The 24970-nt window shown below is 38.2% G+C and overlaps 1 protein-coding gene across 8 annotated transcripts in view; it reads right to left on the bottom strand.

Moving 5' to 3' along the window:
* RASAL2 (RAS protein activator like 2) overlaps positions 1-24970 on the bottom strand; it is a 416913-nt gene that overhangs the window by 273880 nt on the left and 118063 nt on the right. For 4 of the 8 annotated variants that reach the window (XM_051856986.3, XM_051856987.3, XM_051856988.3 and 1 more), the window contains exon 1: positions 15298-17370. The exons of the other annotated variants lie outside the window; for them this stretch is intronic. In XM_051856986.3, coding sequence (XP_051712946.2) covers positions 15298-15895 — 598 coding nt within the window. In that variant the 5' untranslated portion in view covers positions 15896-17370. Of the gene's footprint in view, positions 1-15297; positions 17371-24970 lie in introns of those variants that run through there. 8 annotated transcript variants of the gene reach the window in all.

Raw genomic sequence — 24970 nt, 5'->3', positions numbered from 1 at the left:
TCTACTGCTGTAAACATGGCTTTAATTCTTATCTACAGATTCCTTTCTGAGCTTTTCAGGCCAAAGATTGTGTTCTGATCTTAATGATTAGCAGACTATTTAATTCCTCTTTCTTTAGCAGCATTTCAGAGATCTCCAAGTGTGGCAAAAAGAGAAGACCTGTTTAGTCTCAAGGCATAAGACCATCAGCTTGAAAATACCCTCCTTTGAAAAAGAATTAAAATTTATTTTCTGTTCTTTAATTTCCATGTAATGATAAACATTAAACTACATACTGCATACATTTTATTTAAACACTTATTTTATTTAAACAGTCACATTGCCATTTTGCTGAGATAAGATTACATTTCTTCTAACATTATCCTCCAAGTATAAGTGAAAGGTGAAATTGCACATGAGTATATTATTCAAAATTCATAATCTATACTTATATTTTAAATAAAATCCAACAATGCATAGGCCTAGAATATATTTTTTCAAATAATTTCATTTTAAAATCTTAAATTCCTTTCATTCTTTCCTCAGAATTATTTTTAAAGCAGAAATTATTTAAGTCAAAATATAATGTCAAAGTGAACTGTGGAGAACTTAGCAGAAGAAAAGTCCCTCTCCCAAGATAAATTTTAGTTTACACCACTTTTCAAGCACTGTAACATACTTTTTTCCTTTATCAAAAAAGTATGTTAGTAGTGAATTTGGCCCCAAATAAAAAATGAATTTGGAAATTTAAGACATTTATGTGAGGGGCCAGCATTGTGGCATAGTGGGTAAAACCTCTGCCTGTGATGCCAGCATCCCATATGGGCAACAGTTCAGAGGTCCCAGCTGTTCTACTTCTGATCCTGATTCTTGCCAGCGCACCTGGGAAGGCAGTAGAAGATGGCCCAAGTGCTTAGGCCCTTGTAACCACATAGGAGACTTGGAAGAGGCTCCTAGCTCCTGTCCTCAGTCCGGTCTAGCCCTGGCTATTGTGGCCACTTTAGGAGTGAACCAATAGATGGAAGATCTCTCTCTTTCTCTGTCTCTCCTTCTTCCTGTAATTCTGCCTTTCAAATAAATAAAATAAATTTTTAACAACAGCAAAAACAAACCAGTTTATGTGTAGTCTTTTCTGTTCTGATCATCTGTCTCCTAGAACCATACATAAAAACATTTAGGTAGCCCTAGCTAACTTAAAATAGTCAGGATCATGTCTCCTCTAGTTCAAGTGGTCCCTGCACTTGTAACTAACTCTGAAAAGATTATCATTAATGATTATTAAAAATAAATAATTGCATTTTATATTCGCTATTATACTGTAAGCATGTGAGGAAAAGGACTATTATATGTCATCCATATGACAGTGACTTGATCAATAATTACTGAACTGAATTTATTAAAATATAATACTGTTTCAGGCAGAAGGGGACACTAGATGATCTTTCATGGTTCTTTCCAGTCTTTATTCTATTCTCAATACAATTAATCAAGTATTCTGTCCCCACTCTCATCTTTTTTCTTTTCTTTAATTTTAATTAAAACTAAGTACAAAAATGAGGAATTAAGTTATCATTAGCCATAATTTAAACATACTGACTTTTACATATAGTTCCAGTAAAATATGGTAATAGGAATCTACATTTTTAAATGATGAAGAAAACACAAAAGGCAATATTCCAACAGAAATAACACTCCTACACGATGAATATAGTAACATCAGAATACTGGTTAAGCAGACTTAAAAACTGTATACATGTTTAATGAGCTAGTTAATGTCAATGCTGAGATGAAACAAGTTATAAGCTTACATAGCACCCTTCACCCACAGATCTCAAAGCATTTTCCAAAATATTCCTTACCATCTTCTTGAAGTAGGCAGATGGCAAGATTCTTCCAGCTTTAGATGGCTACATTTAGACAAAAAAAGGTTACGCAGTTTCTCAAAGAATCCTAGTGAATCAGGAACAAAACAGAAATAGAACCCAGACTCTTGGTTCTTAGACTCACACAAAACTTACCAGACCTCACTTCACCCTTGCCTTTTCTGACCTTAGAATTTTACAAAATAACAATAGTAGTAACAGCAGCAGGCTTATTCATTCGACAACACCAAGCAGGATCATTATCTGAGGCAAGGGGAGACCACAGGTAATAAGCAGTCAAGTAAAGCATTCTCCTTCCCCTCAGACTACTTTCTCCTTAGGTGAGGGACCAGAACGGGGCGGGGATACCACAACGAAGTCTTGGTCTGGAAAGTAGTCTCATTTCCCACAGGTGGGGTTGAGGGATCCCACCAACGGGCAAGTTCCAGAAGCCACATTTTCCCCATAGGCCAAGGATGTACTTCCCTCCAGTAGGCACTAGACAGTTTTACTCAGGATTGGCCTTTTCCAGTTTTGGACAACAAAGCAAGGATCAAAAAGAATTCCCAATAAACCAGGAAGACACCAAAGGCTATGAAAATTAAATTATCAAAGGAACAATGGCTCACAACAGCACACTTTGGAGCTCCATGCTAAACCTAGAAAGAATGATTGCTTGTAAAAATTAAAAGACTTAAATAATGCCCAGAGGGTCCTAATATAACAGTCAAAATGTTCAATTCAATTAAATATTCATCTAACATGCCAAGAATTAGACAATCACAACCTGAGAAGACAATCAACAGAATAGAATCAAATGTTGAAATTATCTGAAAAGGAATTTAAAGCAGCCAATAACAAACTGATTCATAATCAATTCAAAATTCTCTTGAAACAAAGAAAATAGAAAATTTCATCAAAGCAACAGAGGTTATAAAAGGAAACCATATGCAAATTATAGAACTGAACAATACAATAACAGAAATAAAACTCTCATGGAAATGGCTTACTAATAAGAGATGATAGAAGGCAGAATTAATAACTGTGAAGACAAATCAACAAAATTTACAGAATATATACACAGAGAAAACAGAACAAAATTAACTAAAGAACAAGGTGGAACAAGAGGCAGCTGAGTAAGATACTGAAGTGACCATCTTCCCACAGAAACACCAACTGGAACAGCTGTTTCTATACCAGGTCATCCTCATGAGAGCCACGACATCCAGTCTGGTGCCTGGAGTTGGTGCCTGTGGACCTGCTCTGTGCCAAGGAAGCTTCTGCAGCACCAGTGACCAGTCTTGAACCCAAGCCAGGATCAGAGGCTGGTGGCAGCAGCATCCAGCAGTAAGCACACTTCAGCAGCAGACAGACCAAAGCAGGGCAGGCTTCGGTCCTACTCCCAGGCCATCCTGTTCTTGGTGGGCACGATGGCACTGATGGCCAAAGGACCAGGATTCTGGACATCCTCGGCCCCAGGGAGAGGGCTGTGGACAGAGACGACCCCTTTTTTAGGCACTTCCTCAGTACATTATGAACAACATACCAACTGTGGATTTGGAACCAGTCTCAACGTGGAGAGTCAAGTGTGACTAAGACAGTAAAAAAAAAAAAAAGCAGACCTAGAGCAAACCTCAACTTAGGACACCCTCTAGTGCTGAAATAACACACCAATGTCCACAGGCTCAGAGAAAATAAACAAACTAGTTAAAATTTCTGAAAGGACACATGCAAAGGAAGCCAGTTTACTAGAACCAATCCTTCAATGAACAGACATCAAACACCAAGAGTGAAGAACTCCCAAGGGAAAAAATGACCTCACGTAAGGAACAAAATAAGGTGCCAGCAAATAACTATTTGCAAACTGAAATTTCCAAATGCTTGAACGACAATTTTAAAATGCCTATTTTAAGGAAACTAATTAACTTCAAGAGAAGATGGAGGAAGCATTTCATATTCTAACAGAGAATTAGACTAGTGAGCCGCGGCACCGGCCTTTATTTTATTTATTTATTTTTTTTGACAGGCAGATTGGACAGTGAGAGAGACAGAGACAAATAGAAATATGTCAACAAAAAATATGCAAAGCAAAATTTTAAATGGTACAGATTTTGAGGCCAGCATTGTGCAGTAGTGGGTAAAGTCCCTGCCGGCAGTGCTCCGGCTTCCCATATGGGTGCTGGTTCAAGTCCTGGCAATCCAGCTCCTTGTTAATGCACCTGGGAAAGCAGCAGAAGACGGCCCAAGTCCTTGGGCCCCTGCACCCACATGGGAGACCCAGAAGAAACTCCTGGCTTTGGATCAGCCCAGCTCTGGCCATTGCAGTCATTCAAGGAGTGGATCAGTGGATGGAAGATCTTGTTGTTTATTTGTCTCATTCATTCTCTCTCTCTCTAATTCTTCCTTTCAAATAAATATTCTCTTTTAAAAAGTGATAAAAGTAATCAATAGTAGCATAAATCAAACAGAAGAAAGAATCAGTGAACTACGAGACAAGGTATTTTAACATACACAATTAATGGAGAAAAACAAAAAAGTATCAAGAGAAATTAAGAAAGCTGATGGGAACATTAGGACAGCATGAAATGAGAAAATATCTGAGGATGGAGCTCAGAAAGGACTTTAAAAAGGTACAGGGGTAGAAAGCATATTCACGAGATAATAACAGAAAATGTCCTAAATCTAAGAAAATATACAATTTTCAAGATATAGTAAAGACAAAAGTCATTGGTCAGATTCAATTCACTCAAGTCTATCCCAAGACATTTCATAATTAAGTTATTCAAGGCTAAAGATAGAGAATTCTGAAAGCTGCAAGAGAAAAAACATAATAACACATAAAGGAGTCCTAATTTACCTGACTGCAGTCTCTGAGCAGAACCTTAGAAATCAAGGGAGAAAGGAGAGAGTGGATCAAAGAAGAAACTAAGGAAGAAATATTTAAATTTCCTGAAACAAATGAATATAGAAACACAATGTCCCCAAAACTGTGGGATACAGCAAAAGTGATACCAAGAGGAAAATTTACAGTAGTCAGTGCCTATATTAAAAAAAAAAAAAAAAAAGAAAGCAAGCAGAAAGATCTCAAACAACTAATCACTGCACCTCAAGGAACTAGAAAAACAAGAACAAAATTAGAAGGAAAGAAATAATAAAACAGCACAAATAAATGATATAAAGACTGAAACAAACACCCCCCCCCAAAAAAAAAAAAAAAACAGTAAATGAAACGAAGATCTGGTACAGCAGGTTAAGCCTCTGCTAGGGATGTCACATTCTACATAGAGTGCTGGTTCGAGTCCCAGCACCTCTACTTCCAATCCAACTTTCTGCTGGAGCATCCTGGGATGCAGAGGACGATGGACTTTGTGCCTGGGCTCCTGCCTACCAAGTGAGAGACCAGGAGAGGGTTCCATGCTCCTGGCTTACCTGGCCATTGTAGTCATCTGAGAAATGAACCAGTGGATGAAGATATCTCCACTGCACTGCTCTCTAATTTTGCATTTCAAGCAAATGAAAATAAACAAATTTAAAAGAAAAAAAAAGTGACGTCCTAAAGTGAAGTCACAGAAGAAAAAGCCACCATAAAAGTTTATACTACATATAAAATATCAGATACACAAATTTGAATGAAATAAAATACTTTTAAACTTTATTATAGGCTACGGGATAGCAAGGCATCAAAATGTTAAGGAATAATTTAGAAAAGAAAAATCTTTAATTAAAAAAATGCCATTCATCTATTTTAATAGAGAAGACTCTTATTACTTATTTTAGGAACAGAACATCTCCACCCACCTTAAGGACCAGTAATATTACAAGACAGCTTATTTTTAAGAACCTCAGTTTCGGCTGTCACCAGGAGGATGGAAGGAAGTAATACCTAATACTAGAATATCAGTTAGAATCATCACACAATCTTAAAGCATGTCTGTTACTCTGCGATTTTGGCAAGTAGTACATGTGAAATAGATGAGTGCCATTAAATAGAGCTTTCAACAATCCCTCGGATACAGAGTAATGCCCATACAAGCTGAATTAAAAAATGTTTGGGACTGGCATTGTGGCATAGTAGCTTAAGCCTGTACCTTTAGTGCTAGCATCCCATATGGGCCTCAGTTCAAGTCCCAGCCACTCCATTTCACATCCTGCTCCCTGCTAATGACCTGGGAAAGCAGGGGAAGATGGCCCAAGTGCTTGGGCCCCTGTACCCATGTGGGAGAACTGGGAAGAAGCTCCTGGCTCCTGGCTTCAGATAAGCCCAGCTCCAGCTGTTCAGGCCATTTGGGGAGTGACCAGTGGATAGAAGACTCTGTCGTTTCCTCTCTCTGTCTATAACCTCTGCCTCTCAAATAAATAAATCTTTTTAAAAAGTTCATTATAACTAGCTTAAAATACTTTCATTACTACGTGGGAACATTAATCATGCCATTCTTAAAGAAAGCTTAAGAATGGAGTCACTAAGTAACCCTTGAAAGCTCTCATTATTTTACGTATATTGTGAGTGATTTGTTTCAGTTATTCTGTAAATAGTACAAAATCTTCACTAGTTGTTTACAGCACATCCACAGCATATAAAGCATTGTGCTAAACATATAACAGGCATGGACTGTGCCTCTCTTTTTTGAAAAGCTTGGATCTGGGAATAAAACCCACAAATGCTGACAGCAACTCATATGTTCTAACCACCAGATACCACGTTGCTCCAGAACAACAAACCACACACATAGCATTCAAAATACCGTTTATTTTGACCAAAGTTATGGTTATGTACTATGCTAAGTTACAATTGAATTGATGTCCTTCAAGCTTCAAACTATTTTGACGTTTTGGTGACATGTCTAAAGCCAGGGATAGAGCCCAAGATTTCTACTTCATAAAGGGAAGTGAATAAGTAGTTACCATCAAATGCAGAATTTAAGAGAAAAAGAACTTTAGTTATCGCAATGAGAGTTCCACATGAGAATAACAGGAAAAATGTCTGTGGTTTACTGACTAAAGCACAGTCACCAAGAACCTGTGTACTTACATGGATCAGGTTTCATAACCATGGATTCAGACCCATTACTCATCTTAACTCTTCGCTTTGCTTCCAAAGACAAACTGGCCTTGAGTGTGAGAAACTGACTAACAGTTGCCTCCAGCAGATAAAAATATGACAATCATCCTGGAAATGTAGACAAATCACGCTATCCATTGTCATTAAGCTACCAGTGGGAAACCCCAGATCACACTGAATTAACACATAGCTGCATTTATATTCTTCAACACAGATTAGGAAGCTGCTAATTACTGAAAGTATTTGATAAACACTAAAACTTTTAATATATGTTCATACACAAATATTTACTGAATATGTAGATGTAAAACAAACAAAAAAAAAAGCAAGGCCATACATGTTTAGATAACAAAAGGAAAAATAAAGGTGACTTAAGGTTGCAAAATACCAAATAATTATTTTGGAAGCTGGATACACTGTTTGCAAAATATAAATTTAAATACCTAACAGAAATGAAAACATATGTGTGGGGCTGGCGCTGTGGTGCAGCGGGTAAAGCTGCCGCCTGCGCTGCCAGCATCCCATGTGGGCACCAGTTGAAATCATGCTGCTCCACTTTCAATCCAGCTCTCTGCTGTGGCCTGGAAGAGCAGTGGAAGATGGCCCAAGTCCTTGGGCCCCTGCACCCGCAAGGGAGACCTGGAGGAAGCTCGTAGCTCCTGGCTTCAGATTGGCACAGCTCTGGCCATTGTAGTCACCTAGGGAGTGAACCAGCGGATGGAAGACCTCTCTCTCTCTGTCTGTCTCTTTGTAGCTCTGCCTTTCAAATAAATCTTTAAAAGAAAATGCGCATATAATACCTTGCTCAATAATGTTCATAACAGCATAATTAATAACTAAAAGGTAGAAAGAACCCAAAACTACCTATATAATACATTTTTAATTTGTCATAAAAAGAAATGAAGTACTGGTAGCTGTTGTAACAGATGAACCATGAAAACACGCTAAGCAACCATATAGACACAAAAGGCTACATTTTATATAACTCCATTTACATGAATCTGTCTGCAAATATACAGGCAAAGTACATTAACAGTGAATGCCTAAGTTGCTGAATGGGACTCTCTCTCAGGAAGAAACAGGGAGTTACTGCTAACAGGCACAAGGTTTCTTTTTGAGCCACCAAAACGTTAACATTGTGGTATGGTTGCATAACTGAATACTAACAACAACTAACCTACACAAGAAGACAAAGAGATGATTCCACTTCCATGAAGTACTGGGGAGTGGCATTCATAGAGACAGAAAGTAGAAGGCGTTCCCAGGGGACAGGGTGAAGGGAGACTGAGGAGTTAGTGTTTATTCTTGAGTCTGGTAAGATCTAACAGTCTGCAGACAGATGATGGTTTTGCCTGCACAATCACATGAACGCACTTTTAGCGACTGAACTTGACATAAAATGGTTAAAATGGTAAAATCTTTGATATGTATATGTCACCACTACAAAAAAATTCAACTGTATACTTAAACTGGGAAAATAGTATGGTATGTGAATTATATGTCAATAAAGCTGTTAAGTAAAAATAAATCTGCTGTGCCTGTGTGTATATATTACATATGATATGTATGTACATGTGTTGCTACTACAATGGGTAAACTGCAAGTCTGTAATCACAAAGGTTGATCACAGAGTCTTCTCACAAGCTAACTGACTCTGGTTAGCCAGAAATAAGATGGCCAGAGGTGAAGGCCAAGAAGCTAGCCTTGACATTTTTATTACCCCCATACTACCTCCCAAGCCTAAGGGATTTAATCCACTCCTGGAGCTTCACAGCCATGTGCATCCAAACATGCATCTTCATAAGGAAACTGGCCTCTGCTCCAGAACTCTGTCCCCTCCACTCCTCAAAGCCCATTGGGCAGGTGTACCTCTGTTCCTGAAAACCTCCCAAACCCCCTGTGCTCTAAGGGAGTCACAAAATGGAGAAGCTTCGGGTCTGAAGACTTCACACGCAACATTTATGAATGGTATAGTCGCGGGACTTTGTGAAGCTCTACTCCTTTACTTTTAAAGTGAGAATAGCACTAACTACCTCACAGAGCTATTCAGAGGATTGAACCAGATAAAGTATATAAAGTATCCAGAGATTGAAACCCCAGGTTTATAGAGATTTCTAAACACATGTCCATTCCCTTTGCCTTTGAACATCTTCTTTATCCTAAAACTTAAAGGTTTTAACATATATATCCTCATCTAAAAACTTTCACATAGTATTATTTCCTATTTTGCTTTCTGCATTATTCTTCAATTTCTGTCAGTCTACCTCATAAACATCTTAGTTCTTTGTCTACTCTCACTTACCGCTGATATTGCTTTAAATTTGGCTTTTATCATGCCTCACTTTAACTTAGCATTGTAATCCACAGAATTATCTGCCTAGAAAATAAAGTTTACCTCCTGTTTAAAAATCTTGAAACCCAAAATCTTAGCTTGTTGCTCAGTTCAGAACTCTTTAAACATCAACCTTCCATGTTCCTCTCCAGCTGCATCGACTGCCCCGTACCCCTACCTAAACAGTTTTTACTTAGCGAATGAACTCCTCACTGTCCCCTAATGGACTCTGTGTCTTCACGCCACTCTCTCTGCTTTGAAGGCCCCTATACTTCTTTCCTTAAGCTAACATACACTTACAAATCCAAATCTATTTCAAATAACACTTCTCAGGGACTCTTATTTATTTGATTACATTTCTGCCTCCTTGCTACGTTGCAAACTCCTAGACTAGATTAATAAATATTCATCTGTATCATCCTCAAGGACTTTGCTAAGGAAGGAAAAGAGAGGGGAGTCCAATAAGGAAATGAAGATCAAGGTCCAGTTACATAAATAATTAGTCCAATATAAAAAGTCATAGGTTAATTTTCACTCCAGAGAATTCTGGCATTTTATGCAAGTTACACCTGAAGTTTTAACTACTGTAACAAACCGGCCATCATAATATTTAAAAACAAACAATGTTATTTGTTTCTTTTGTATTCTAAGACTGTACTGGAAAACCATGTATAGTCTTAGAACATGAACAACTGAAAACCAAGGAATTACCAATCATTATAGGCTTGAGAAGCAAAGAAGTGAGCCATATACATTTAAAAATAGTATTAGGTTAACCAATGAAGTTTTTCAGTGGTTATCAGGAATTCTATTGGATTTAAGTGACCAGGCTATATCCTAAAACAAAAACCTGTGGTTTAGGAAACGGAGGTTAACAGCATATCCTAGAGCTGAGAGACAGCTCCCTAAGAGGAGCGGCAGATTACATACTTAGGAAGATCTAAATTCTGTTCTAGGTTAGGAGCAGCTTAGCACTCAAGATTATTAAGCATTGCCTGAAAAAACTACTATATGATTAGTACCACTGTTAGTTACCACAATCACAGTCTGTCAGATTCCTTGCATCTAACATTTAAACCAAGAGAATATCTTCTGGTTATCTCAGAGTTTGGTAATCAATGGCTCTCCAACTCAAACTGCTGGAAAATGAGCATAGAAAATCTGGCAGGCAGGAAAAGGTGGGATAACAATTTAACGACCTTTGGAAAATGGACTAAGATATTTTAGGTAAATAATAAATTGGCCAGGAAATTTTATTCCTTAGGATACTACCTTTCTCCCAGAAATTTACTTCTTGATTTGCTGACCCAGTTAATTCAAATTTAATTACTCTGTCTTTGGAGCCAGCGCTGTGGCACAGGGGGCTAAAGCCCCAGCCTGCAGTGCTGGCATCCCATATGGGAGCTGGTTCTAATCCTGACTGCACCACTTCCGATCCAGCTCTCTGCTATGGCCTGAGAAAGCCATAGAAGATGGTCTAAGCCCTTGGGCCCTTGCACCCACGTTGGGGACCCGAAGGAAGATCCTGGCTCCTGGCTCTTGGCTCTGGATCGGCGCAGCTCCGGCCACTGTGATCATCTGGGGAGTGAGCCAGCAGAATGGAAGACCTCTCTCTTTCTCTCTCTGGCTCTACCTCTCTCTGTAACTCTGTCTTTCAGATGAATAAAATAAATCTTTTTTTTAAAAAAAAATTACTCTGTCTTAGATAAGAAAAGTAAACCAGTCAGTTACTTGTTAAGGAAAGTCTTCACAGATAAATCCATATTTTTTTCATTTTATTTGTCAGATTGCTCAGAAACTACATAATACATGGAAACAGCTAACTCTAATCATTTAAAACCATGAGACAAAAAGGACAAGAAAATTTTACTTTCAAGGACTGTTTCCTGAGATCCTTTGACACAAATTCAAAGAGGGAAGTAGAGAAAAATATTTATGTAATCTTTATTGATTATATCTAATAATTAGCTTGGAACAATTACTACTTTTATATGAATTAGCTTAGTTAAAATTGAGGGGGAAAAATGAAAACAATTTTTTTATTTTGGAGGAGGCTGTTTTTTATATCCAAATGTTAATAAACTGAAAATCCAAAAAAGAGTAGGTATGTGTCCTAGCAGTTAAGAAGCCATAGGATGCTCTCCAGCCACGACACAGTGCCAATGTTTAGTATCTGGTTCTGCCTCCTGATTCCAGCTTTCCTCTATTACAGACCCTGGGACATAACTGTGATGGCTCAAATAACTGGTTTACTGCTGCCCACATAGAAGACCTAGATTGAGTTCCTGGCTCCTGACTCCAAACCCAGCCCTAGCTTAGCCCCAGTCCAGCCCCCTCCATTGCGGGCATTTGGGGGAATGAACCACGGGTTCATTATTTTTTTTTTCTCTCTCAAATAAATAAAAATAATTTTTAAAAAAAAGGAAATCCAAGTGAAAAAAAATACAGAAACCACCAGCAAAACACAAGAAGCTGAAAACAACAGACAAATAACAGTGAATTCCAAATTTTAAATCACCTTAAAACATCACTGAAGAATAAAGGTACCTGCTTAACATTTACTTGAAAACAAGGATTCTTGAGATAAAGGTAAAAAACTTCAAAAACTGAAATATTAATAAATAAAATATCGCAACATACATTCTCAGATTCTACTCTAAATAATCTAGGCAATCAAAAGCCTTGAGGCCCACGCTGTGGTACAGCAGGTTTAGCCACAGCCTGCTGCTCCACTTCTGATCCAGCTTCCTGCTAATGCACCTGGGAAAGCAACGGAAGACATCCCAAGTTCCTGGGCCCTTGTCACCCACATGGGAAATCGAGAAGAAGCTTCTAGCTCCTGGCTCCTCCTTCCTGACTTCGGCCTGGCCTACCTTTGGCTGTTGCAGTCACTTGGGGAGTGACCCAGCAGGTGGAAAATCTCTCTTTGTCTCTCTCTCTGTAACTCTGCCTTTCAAATAAATAAATAAATCTTAAAAAAAGACACTCTACTCGAACAAGTCAAATAACTGCAAAGAAACTATCAAACGTTTAACATGAAAACTTACCACTTCACTAATATAAACAGTATAAAATCTAAAATAAAAATATAACAGTAATACGGTATACCCACTAAACTGATCATAATAAATTCTTTTATTAACTAAGTAGCTGAAACTAAAAGAAGCTAAACAACTCATTTCATTTATTATTGACAACGTCCCAAAAGCTAGTTATAATTATCTCATATTTTACCAATGAGGAAATGGAGAGTCAGAAAGATTCTAATACACTTCCTCAGCATGTAACTACCAATAACATGGGTAAAAATTTTAACCCATTTGTGTAACTCCAAAGATCTCTTCCTTTCCCTCATACACTTTAAGGAAAACACAAAGAAATGAAATGAAAAATGCTCAACTTCACATCTGGTAAGGTCATGGGGAAAAACTATATCCACGGATTGTTACAGGCATTACAAAAGTCTATCTAACAGGAACCTTATGATGCACGATGAGATACAAGGTGATTCATATCACAAGGAAATAATTCATCGTATATACCACAAATAAATAAGGCAACAGCACTAACAAAAAATATTTCCATTGTGGGAACTGCAATGAAGAAAAATAATTGTAAACATCTGAAATGTCCAATAGAGCATTTCAGAATTTCATTGGAACAGACTTCCAGACAGCCCACCATCCTGCCATTTTTATTGCCACAGAATACATGGGGATGTATATGAAATAGTCTTAAGTGACAAAAGGATACATAATTTAGCATACATTTTACACTCATCATAACTACAGTCATGCATGGCATAATGATGCTTCAGTCAAGGACAGACTGCATATGCACTCTATGATGTTTGCACAACAAGAAAACTGCTTAATGACATATTTCTCAGACGGGTCCCTGTAGTTACTGAGGTGTGAGTATAATTCCATGCCTGTCACAAGACCGCAACAACAACTCTGATAAGTATGCCTCCTATTCACAGAATGCATTCTACTTCACACAGCATTTCTGCATTTCATTTATCACCCTTTAAGGAAGGAATTACTATTCCACAGGACTATAAGGGAAATAATTTCACAAAAGGCAATTGGAAGAATTCAAAGCAGAATTCCAATCTCCCAGGCTAGTGGTAGTCTTTCCTTTGTGAGGAATAAAGAATAAAGAATAGCTCACAACTGCAAAAGAGCTCACCGCTCTCATAGGTCCCAGCAGGCCGGGAAGAAGCTGTTGTCAAAAGAGGAAATCAGACCTCTGCACACGCATTTGCCCCACTCTGCATATTAAATGGTACCTTTCCACCTTAAGAGCCTGACCTCCCTGACAAAGTGGCAGAACATCTGTGTAATAAATACTGATCTGACTGGTAAGAACACTATGCACTGTCCTTTAACTATGAGAACTGAAATTCTTTACAACAGCACCTTAAACATAAATTCTATATGCTCCACGGATGTAACTATTCTATAATTAGGATAGATAGTACAAAGTAATCAACATATAACATTTTATATCTCCTTAATTACGTAGACCAAAGATATATAAAAATCAGGTCTATAAAATCTCACAGTATCTCACATATAGTAGGGAGTAAAAAATATTTTGATATATTTACCAAAAGCAGAAATCAAACCACAAAAGTCTAAACATATTTATAAACATGAATATTTTGAAAGCCTTTAGCTGCTTCTATCAAATGCTCACATGTAGAACCCTGAGAAGTATTGATTCTACAAATTTATTTTGACATTCCTGTATTGTGATCACCTTGTGATCAGCTGGCACAGAAACAGACATACTGGCATCCAAGGAAAGCAACAATCTAGTCTTTCAAAACTTTTTATGGAATGCTAATGGAAGCATAGCAAGTAAGAAGATTTTCCTCTTGATTATTATCTATTTGCCAAAGGTAAGAAGAAAATTTAGATGTTTCATCATACCATCAAAACTCACCAAACAAAAGGAACATTAGGGAGGGCAGGGTTTAGAAGAAACAGAATTTTTGGCACACGTGAACTTGGAAAGTTACTGAACTTCTCACTGAAAATGTCACTCTGGCATTCTTCAAATTTATTTTATTTTAAAAAGAATTAAATTATTTCCCCAGAGCAAAGTTCTTCAACAATTCCCACAATTTTAGAAGGAATGTAAACATTCACTGATGTATTCAATCTCCTGTTAATGATAACACTGAGATTTTCTTACTGATAGGAGCCTGTCAAGTTATCTCAACAAGATGAATATACAATCAAGGTTCCAGTGTTAAAGTTTCAAAACAACTAAGGCCCCAAGTTATAACTGAGATGGTACATTAGATGATGTCAACCATTTCCAAGGCAATCAGGTCAAAAAAATTTAAAAATGTTTTTGGAGGAGGATTAACAATACTAAGGTCAAAATATAACAGAATGAAATAAAATATATCTTTATGTTTAAACAAGTCCTAGATGAAGGTTATTTTTAAGGTGATCCTATTATAAAATAATGCATCAAACAAAATTTTCTTTTTTGCTATCTAAACAAATATTCAAGATTTACTTCCTTATTTTCCATAGTCAAGTTGCATATTTTTATGAAGCAAATCAAAATCTCAAATTATTAAAAACTATCATTAAAGTTCAGCTGCATATAGTTCTCCCTAATAACATTAATTTTAAATTAATTTTTATAACATAATTGTAGAAATCATGCTTTTAGTCCCCAAATGTCATGAGAAAATGATTTGACTGCTTCTGTCTCAAAAATGCATTTCACTAGCAAAAGCAGATCAATGAAAATAAATAGCTAAAAAAACCCTGTTTTATACACAGGCCCCAAAAGCAGCTCAAGAATTAGTATCATAAAACGTTTCTTGAATTAACCAAGTCCATTCATTTTTTTACTACTATTTACTATCATCATTGAAAGGCTTGTGAAACAGTGATTATTATTTCAAATATTTTGCTGATTAAGTAAGTATACCTTATAATGAGCAAAAAAAGTGGTTTAGTGATAATAAAACACAACAAAAATGTCAATGGTAATTAAATCCGAGCCATGCCCTTTTCCCCTTATTCATCACAATATACCTTCTTCTCTCATTGGCTCATTGGCTGATTCTCCTCTTAGACTCAGCATCCTGGAGAAGCCATTAGACAGAGTAGAGAAAATGCCACGGATAAAATATCCCTGCTCTTCAGCCTCCACTGGCCCCACTGAAGCCGGCCACGCTCTAACAACTCTGATACCGCAGCGGGGTTCCGGTTCTGAAACAGATCTGGTGAATGGAGACCGAAGTGACTGGGTGCTGGCCGGGTTCAGCTTCTCTGCTGATGTTCCGAGGACCTCCTGAGCAGAGGCCGCAGCTTCATCAACCCTCTTTGGCAGGACGTTTTGCTGTGCATCCTCCAGGTCTCTTGCTCTATGTTGCAATCTCTCTCCTTTGCCCCCCTTCCATCTAAAGCTGGGATGCTTTTGCCACCGATAAGCACACAGTGGCTTTTCTAGACTGGAAACAGCATTTTCACTTTTCTTCCTCTTGCTTTTCACCGGACCACACCATGGATAAATCTTTAAGCTCGTTCCTACCTCTGAATCTGCATAAGCAGGTTCTGATAAAGATCTTCGATAGCTTGGAGGACAAGGGGATGTTTGTTTCTTGAAGATGCTCATCTTCCACGACTCCATTTTTTATCAGCTCCTCCAAACTTTAAGTTTTCTCCACTCTGCAGTCTTTATAGCTGAACCACACTTGTCCGTGCAGTCCAAAACATTCGAGTGCTTCAGTGGCTTTCTTTGTGTGGCTTTGAACCACAGCAGATGTTGCTGCTTCAGAGCTGGTGTCATGTTATTTCTCCATCTTCCCAGATCTCCAAAATTTCAGCAGCACCTAAAAACCTCTTGCCTGAAGCAAATTTTCTTTAGAAAGTAAAGCTTTCCAAAAGATCATCATCTCACTTCCTGGAGTAAGTAACATTTCTGTACTAGGTTTTCAGGAAATGATTTTCAAAAAATAAGAAGTGAAATAAAAGCAACCAAAACCCACAAACACCTTTATGGACCAATAGTAGTTAAGTGTTCACTATGCAAAACAGGTTAAAAACAGACTGTGAAAGTACTCAAGCTGACATCCACACTTTCCAGAAGAAGAAGAAAACCTAGTTCGAAAGTCTGCTCCTCAAGTGAAACCTCCACGGCAGCGTGTTTAAGGTTTACACTTTAGAAACTTATTTTCAGCCAAGTCCACACTATTCAAACTATACCATCACTCAAAGTTAATGCTGCTTTTCCAACAATAGGTAGCTATATACTGCTTATTCAAGCTGGTCATGCAAGAGGAAGGGGGGGAAAGCCCAAAGAAAGCCAAAACATAAAGCCATTTTTAATGCAAATATACTAGAGAGAATTTAAAAAGCATAAATGTGTAGGAAAAAAAGAGCAGAGGCAGAGGGTATTTGTTACAAACTATAGCAAAAGGAAAAGGAACATTTTGAGGCGAGTTCTTGTGGCAAATGGAACCTAAGAACATACATACTTAAATAATTTCTAGAAGAGGAAAGTTTGCTATGTAAATCTAATTGGGATAAGTTGGCCAGAAAAATATTCCTGGTTTAACCAAGAAATTCCTTTATTCCTCTTTGTACTCCTCACAATTTTGAAAAAGAACTATTTAAAATTTTGTTAAAGTAAGTACCTCATATTGAACCAAGATCATGAATTCCAAGTTTTTAGCTAGTTTTTTTTATTGAACTGTGCTTACAAACCCCTCAAAATAGGGGTTTTGAATGGAAAGCCTGAAAGATTTCAGACCACCAATAAAACAGATATCACATGGCAATCAAAATTACTTTGATTTCATCTAGCAAACAAAACAAATTCATTTATTTTCAGAATGTGTACAATGAAAAACAGTTCTCACATTATTCTCTTATTATAATAATAGTAAAGAAATTTAACATATGCCTTTAAACATATGAAAAATGTTCTATCATTTCATTACCACAGCACAATAACCTCATTTTCATTGGTTTATATAGTGTCTACATATTTAAAAACATATTTTACATTAAATATTGATATACATGTTTTTTCAAGAGTTTAATATATATAATTAGAGGTTCTTGGGTAAGGCATGTGGCACAGCAGTTAAGACGCAACTTGGGATGCCTACAACCCATACTGAAATGACTGGGCTCCAGCCCTGGCTGTGCTTCCAATTCCAGCTTCCTGCTGATTCACACCCCAGAGGCAGCAGATGACGACTCAAGAACTTGGGTCCCTGCCACCCATGAAGGAGACTTGAATTAAGTTCTGCGCTCCCAGATTGGGTATGGCACAGTCCCAATACCAGCATATGAGGAGTGGATTAGCTCTTTCTGTCTCTATCTCTGCCTTTCAAGCAAAATGGAAAAAATATAAATTTTTTAAAAATTAGAAGATCATGTAAATGTAAAATTTTCCTCTTACTAAAAAGAAAAACCTAGAAATGTGAATTTTACAGAGAAAGAAGTATCAAACGTAAGTTTCAATCTCTATACCACAACATCCACAAAAATTGAGCTAAGATAGAAAATAAACCTAAATGTAAACTAAAACTCTAAGGCCAGCGCTGTGGCTCACTTGGCTAGTCCTCTGCCTAAGGCGCTGGCACCCTGGGTTCTATTCCTGGTTGGGGCGTCGGATTCTGTCCCAGTTGCTCCTCTTCCAGTCCAGCTCTCTGCTGTGGCCCGGGAGTACAGTGGAGGATGCCCAAGTGCTTGGGCCCTGCACCCACATGGGAGACCAGGAGGAAGCACCTGGCTCCTGGCTTCATATCGGCGCAGCACACTGGCCATAGTGGCCATGTGGAGAGTGAACCAACAGAAGGAAGACCTTTCTCTCTGTCTCTCTCTCTCACTAACTCTGCCTGTCAAAAAAAAAAAAAAAAAAAAAACCTATAAAGCTTGTAGAAGAAACCATGGAAGAATACTTTTGTAACTTGAGGGTAAGCAGAGATTTTTTAGGACACAGAAAGCAGTAACTAAATAGAAAAACATTAATAAATACAACTTAATAAGTTGAAAAACTTCTGTTCAGTAAACATCATTAATAAAATCAATACACAAGCCACAAAATGGGAGAAAATATTTACAATACATATATCCTAAATAACTTGTACCAAAATATGAAAAAAGAAAATAAAACAATTATTTTAAGTAGGAAAGAATTGAACAAACCATTCACAAAGAAAAGTATATTAATGGCCAATAAGCAGATATGAAAGCACTTAACCTCACCAGTAATTATGCAGATATAAATTAAAGCCATAATGAGATTTCACTCACATCTACTAGACTGTGTAACATTTAAAAGACTGATAATACCATATATTGGTAAGAACACAGGGTAACCAAGACTCATAATCGGTAATGGGAGCATAAAAAAATTGTAATTCTATGAAACATGCTCAGCAGCTTTGTTAAACAGTTGTACATCTTACCCAGGACCCAGAAACCCCACTTACAGGTATTTACTTAAAATATAAATCCTGTACATGGATGTCTACTGCAGCTTTCTTTATAATGGCCATAAACTGGCAACAACCTAAATGAACATCACACACAGTACAACGGGTAAACTGTGGTATTACAACAGACCACTACTCAACCATAAGAAGAATGAACTACTAATTAACAAAATGATGTGGATGAATCTCACAGATATGTCAACAAAAGAAACTGGATATAAGAGAACGCACACTGGTCTGGGTGATGTGATGTAGTAAGTTAAACAGCCACTAGGGCACTCAGGAATTCAGTCCCACCTCCACTTCTGATCTAGCTTCCTGCTAATGCACTTGGGAGGCAGTAGACTATGGCTCAAATACTTGAGTTCCTGCCACCCTTCTGGGAGACTTGGATGGAATTCCTGGCCCCTGGCTTTGGCCTGTCCAGCCCAGGCTATTGTGGACATTTGGGGAAAGAATCAATGGATGGAAAAGTCCATTCTTCCCAGCCCCCATTTCTCTGTACTTCAAATAGATAAAAATGAATAAATAAACATTTAAAAGAGTACATATGCCAAATATATGGAGCTCTAAGCCTGACAAAATTAATCTTTAACAGGAAAGAAGTCATAGAAACAATTCTCAGTGGTACAGGGCAGTATTATTCAGAAAAGGGAACAGGATACTTCAGGGGTGACAGAAACTTTTTAAGTCTTTATAAGGATGTGGATTACATGGGTGTGTGTATTTGTAAAAACCCAACTGATTTTTCCCTTAAAGTTTATTTATTTATTTATTTATTTATTTATTTATTTATTTTGACAGGCAGAGTTAGACAGTGAGAGAGAGAGAGAGAGACAGAGAGAAAGGTCTTCCTTTTTCTGTTGGTTCACCCCCCCAAATAGCTGCTAAGGCTGGCGCACTGTGCCAATCTGAAGCCAGGAGCCAGGTGCTTCCTCCTGGTCTCCCATGCGGGTGCAGGGCCCAAGCACTTGGGCCATCCTCCACTGCCTTCCCAGACCACAGCAGAGAGCTGGACTGGAAGAAGAACAACCGGGACAGAATCCGGCACCCCGACCAGGATTAGAACCTGGAGTGCCGGCACCGCAGGCAGAGGATCAGCCAAGTAAGCCCCGATGCCAGCCGATTTTTCCCTTAAAATGTATGCACTTTACCATAATTAAAGTTTACCTCAAAAATGTATAAGCAATAATGAACTCCAGTATTTGTTTACCCAATATCATAAGTCAGCAGTTCCAAAACTACTATCTGTGTACTTTAAGGAAAGAAGTTAACACACTGAAAAGAAAGCATGAGTAGATGAATGAGCGAACACATCAATGAATAGCAGTGTTGGAACTGATATGTGCCTTCTAATATAACGACCGTGAGGGACACACCACCCCTTGCATATTACCCCTCCCACCAAAAGCATATCTTACATCTAAGTATGAGCAATATTAGACAATCTCAAATTATATTCTATAAAATAACAGTCCTTGCTTCAAAAATGTAAAATTCAGGAAAAACAAAAAAAAAAAAACACTGTGGAACTGTTTCATTTTAAAGGAGACTAGAGATAGATAAATAAAAACAACATATATTTTGGATCACTTCCTGATTTGGGGAAAAAATAGCCATAAAAGACATTGGAATAATTGGTGAAATTCGAATATGAATTATGGATTAGTAGAACCATACAAAGGTTTAAAATTCTTATTTTGGTCATTTTTCTAAGAGAACAGTATCATTTTTAAGAAATTCACACAAAGGTATTTAGGGATAAATGATCACAATGTTTCCAACTTCTCAAATGATCATGAAGAAAAATACATAAAATATGTGGCAGCAATAGGCTTGAAATTATAGGAAATGTTTAATCTAGCATTTAAGATGCTCACATCCATATCAGAGTACCTGGTTCAATACCTGGCTGCATCTCTTGACTCCAGCTTCCTCCTAGGGTAGATCCTGGGAGGCAGTGGTGACAGCTCAAGTAATTGGATTTCTGCCACACATGAAGTAGGTCTTGATTGAGTTTCTGGCTCCCAGCTTTGGCCCAACCAAACCCTGGCTCTTATATGCATTTGGGGAATGATCTAGTGCATGCATGTTGGGGGTGGGGAGGAGGAAGGGGGTTGGGAGGGAGAGGGCAATACACACACACACACTCTCTCTCTCTCTCTCTCTCTCTCTCTCTCTCTCTCTATGTCTTTCTGCCTCACAAGTAAATAATAATGTGAAAAAATACATCCAAATAAAACAGCAACCAATTTTTAAAAATTTCACTACTTCCTTTATGTCTATAACACAGGTATTTTTATTTTTAATTCTGTAATGTTCCTGTTGAGAGTATCTTCTGAGTGTTTTAACAAAATTTATAGATTCACACATGTTATGGAGGAGAGCAGTGAATCAAATGTCCTGAGATCAATACTGTAAAATTCAATGACTTAATAAATGGAGAAAATACTCATAATACCAAATAGGTAAAACTGTGGGTAAGAAAAAGTATGATAGCTTCTAATTTCAACTCATTTCTTTTGAAAAACTATTGCAACTTTTTTCAACATAAGCTTCCTGATTTAACTAAGGAATGTGGAACTACAAAATATTAAATAACAGAAAAAGAATCAAGTGAAATCAGGAAGCAAAAAGAGCCACAGATGAGGAAGTCACAAACTATGTGTAGGAATAAATAAAGGAGCTCTTTTACAGCTGCCTAACGTTTGATTTGACAATTGCTCAAAGTTAACCTCTATCATTATGAAAGCCTAACTCACTGATGTTAGTTATTTCTCTATGTTTTATCCTTTAATATGAATTTAAAACCTAACCTGGCATTTCATTTTCTGAATTTTCTCAAAATATATACCAATATAAGCAAGTTATGAATTGTAAACAAAATGACAGCATTTATAGTTTCTCAAAATTAAGAACAAATAATTAAGAATCCACCTGTAAAACTGCCTGATTAAAGTCATAGAACAAGAATTTCTGCCACCTCCAGTGGCACCTAATAACTTTTACATTTTCTTACTAATAATTTGTAATGTATAAAGGATACATTTAAAAATCATTTTGGTTGCTAAGCCAAAATAACATTTTAATTATCTGATAAATACACAAGTATTAAATTCACAAAGTCATATTTCAAATTGTTATTAAGCACCTCCGTGTATTATTAGGCACCATTCTAGGACCCGAAGAACAAACCCAACAGGACAGACACTGTTCCTGCTTTCTTGAACTTTCAGTTATCAGGAATGGCTTATATTAGGAACGAGGAAATACAGGTATTGGAGAAGCATATATCAAGTGAATTTTTATGAAGTCTACATTACAATGGATGGAACCAATTTATTTTGAGATTCTTTTTGATTCTTTTGAAAATCACCACACTAAGCAAAACTGTACTTAAATCCATGGGGCTTACAATGAAAATGGACTTAGAGGAAATAACACTCAGAAACTTCAACAATGACACATAAAAATAAAAGACAGGAAGCCAATAAAAGTGATAGCACCATTTTACACACGTTAAATGGTTAACAAGCACGTAAGTATTAAAATAAATATGGCATGTTACCTTGGAAAAAACCTGCAGTTTGCCTATAGAAGTGGGCATCAGAAGGGCTGCAGCGTTTATGAAGTGGCGGGAGGAGGGTGTCTGGACTGGAAGGAAGGCTGTAACACCAGAGGTGGAGGGGGTTAGCCCGAGCGCCTGGTGGTTTTAGATGGACGCATCTACAGTAGTCTTACAAGGCTCGGTTCAGGTGCAGGCTGTTCTGTGCCTTCAGCTAGTCGGCAAGTAAGTCAACACAAATTTCAGATAATATTCACACTGTTTCTAATACCAGCCGTGCAGAACCAATTCTTGTTTGCAAAGCAAGTTAGTATAGCACAATTGACTATATTTTCTCTTCCATAAATCTGAGGTGGTAAAATCCAGGGAAAAGTCAACAGATCTCGAATACTTGGGGATAGAAAGGATCAATTTAAAAAAAGAAAATAAAAAGTCTAATAAAGGCTGGGGTGGAGTGGAAACTGGCTGTTATCCTTAATAAATTTAGCTACTTTAAACTTTTTCTGTTTTTCTTTTCTTCCTCCTGTCTTAAATATAAAGATCAGAAACCAAGGATCAAGTTCACGATGTGTAGACAAAGGACCAGGTCCCAAAAACAGACCAACGGATAGGCTTCCAGATCAGAGCTTCTCACATTCTACCATTCGGATGCGTCACCAGGACAGCTTATTGTTAGAGATTTTGGGACCAGTGCTGTGGCATGGCAGGCAGAGCCTCCGCCTGCAGCACTGCCAGCGTGTCCAGCTGTTCCTCTTCTGATCCAGCTCTCTGCTTATGGCCTGGAAAGGCAGTGGAGGATGACCTAACTGCTCGGGCCCTGCACCCATGTGGGAAAGCTGGAGGAAGACTCTGGCTCCTGGCTTCAGAAACAAAGTGGGGGTAGGTGTTTGGCCTCATGGTTCAGACACTACGTGAGATGCCCTCATCCCCTAATAGAGTACCTGGTTCAAACCTCAGTTCTACTTCCAATTCTAGTTTCCTGATAATGTGCACCTTGGGAGGCAGCAGGTGATGGTTCAAGTACTTATAACTCTGCCACCCCTGTGGGAGACCTAGAGTGAATTCCTGGCTCCCAGCTTTGGCCTGGCCCATGCCCAGCTATTACAGGAATGTGGGGAGTGAACCAGTGGATGAGATATGCATCTCTCACTCTCTACTTTCAAATGAAAATAAATAATTTAAGAATATTAATTTATACAAAGAGAGGTCCATGATATAAGATAGAAAAGCAAGTTATAGGGGCCAGCACTGTGGCACAGCGGGTTAACGCTCTGGTCTGAACCATCAGCATCCCATATGGGTGCTGGTTCTAGTCTCAGCTGTTCCGCTTCCGATCCAGCTTTCTACTATGGCCTGGGAAAGCAGTGGAAGATGGCCCAAGTGCTTGGGCCCCTGCACCCACGTGGGAGACCCAGAGGAAGCTCCTGGCTCCTGGCTACAGATCAGCTCAGCTCAGGCCACTGTGGCCAATTGGGGAGTGAACCATGGGTTGGAAGACCTCTCTCCCTCTCTCTCTCTCTCTCTCTCTCTCTCTCTGTGTAACCCTGACTTTCAAATAAATAAATAAATCTTTTTTTTTTTTTAAAAAAAAAGCCGGCGCCGTGGCTCAATAGGCTAATCCTCCACCTTGCGGCGCCGGCACACCGGGTTCTAGTCCCGGTTGGGGCGCCAGATTCTGTCCCGGTTGCCCCTCTTCCAGGCCAGCTCTCTGCTATGGCCAGGGAGTGCAGTGGAGGATGGCCCAGGTGCTTGGGCCCTGCACCCCATGGGAGACCAGGAAAAGCACCTGGATCCTGGCTCCTGCCATCGGATCAGCACGGTGCGCCGGCTGCAGCGGCGGCCATTGGAGGGTGAACCAACGGCAAAGTAAGACCTTTCTCTCTCTGTCTCTCTCTCTCACTGTCCACTCTGCCTGTCAAAAATTAAAAAAAAAAAAAAAAAAGCAAGTTATAAAAAGTAGATCAGGATGCCACTTTTTAAAAAAGATTTATTTATTTATTTGAAAAAGTTACAGAGAGGTACAGGAGGAGACAAAGAGATTAGTCTTTCATCCACTGGTTTACTCCCCAAAATGGCCTCAATGGCCAAGGCTGCACCAGACAGAAACCAGGAGCCAGGAGCTTTGTTCAGGTCTCCCACATGGGTGCAGGAGCCCAAGCACTTGGGCCATCTTCCGCTACTTTCCCAGGCACATTATCAGAGAGCTGGATGAGAAGTGGGTCAGCCAGGACTCAAACCAGTGCCCATATGATGCTGGCGTGCAGGTGGTGGCTAAACCCACTATGCCACATGATCGCCAATAAATATTATGTACACGGTAAAATATGCACTGAGAGAAAATCTGTGGTTATTTTCTTTTAAGACAGAATTATGAGAGATTTTCATTTTTATATTATTAATTTCTATAACAGATGAATTTTCACAATAAGCATACATGTTTTCATTCAATCTAGAAGCAAAAAAATTACCCACAGCTAAAATAAAAACCTTAGCAGTAACCTACAGAATGAAATTAGTCAACTAAGAACATGGAGAAGTCATCACAGATCAACTGAACTAAGTCCTTCATATTATAAATAATCCAACAAAGCCAGAGAGAAGGAATTTGTGCATCATTGCTTAATTAACAGCAAAAAGACAAGAACAAAGGTATATCCTAATGTCTAGATCAGGACTCATACCCTGCATAAAT

Source organism: Oryctolagus cuniculus, chromosome 7 (genome assembly GCF_051225735.1).
Source record: "Oryctolagus cuniculus isolate XC-2025 breed Fujian yellow rabbit chromosome 7, ASM5122573v1, whole genome shotgun sequence".
Taxonomy (NCBI): Eukaryota; Metazoa; Chordata; class Mammalia; order Lagomorpha; family Leporidae; genus Oryctolagus; species Oryctolagus cuniculus.
Note: the sequence above shows the minus strand (reverse complement) of the source record. Positions and strands in the feature narration are given on the sequence as shown.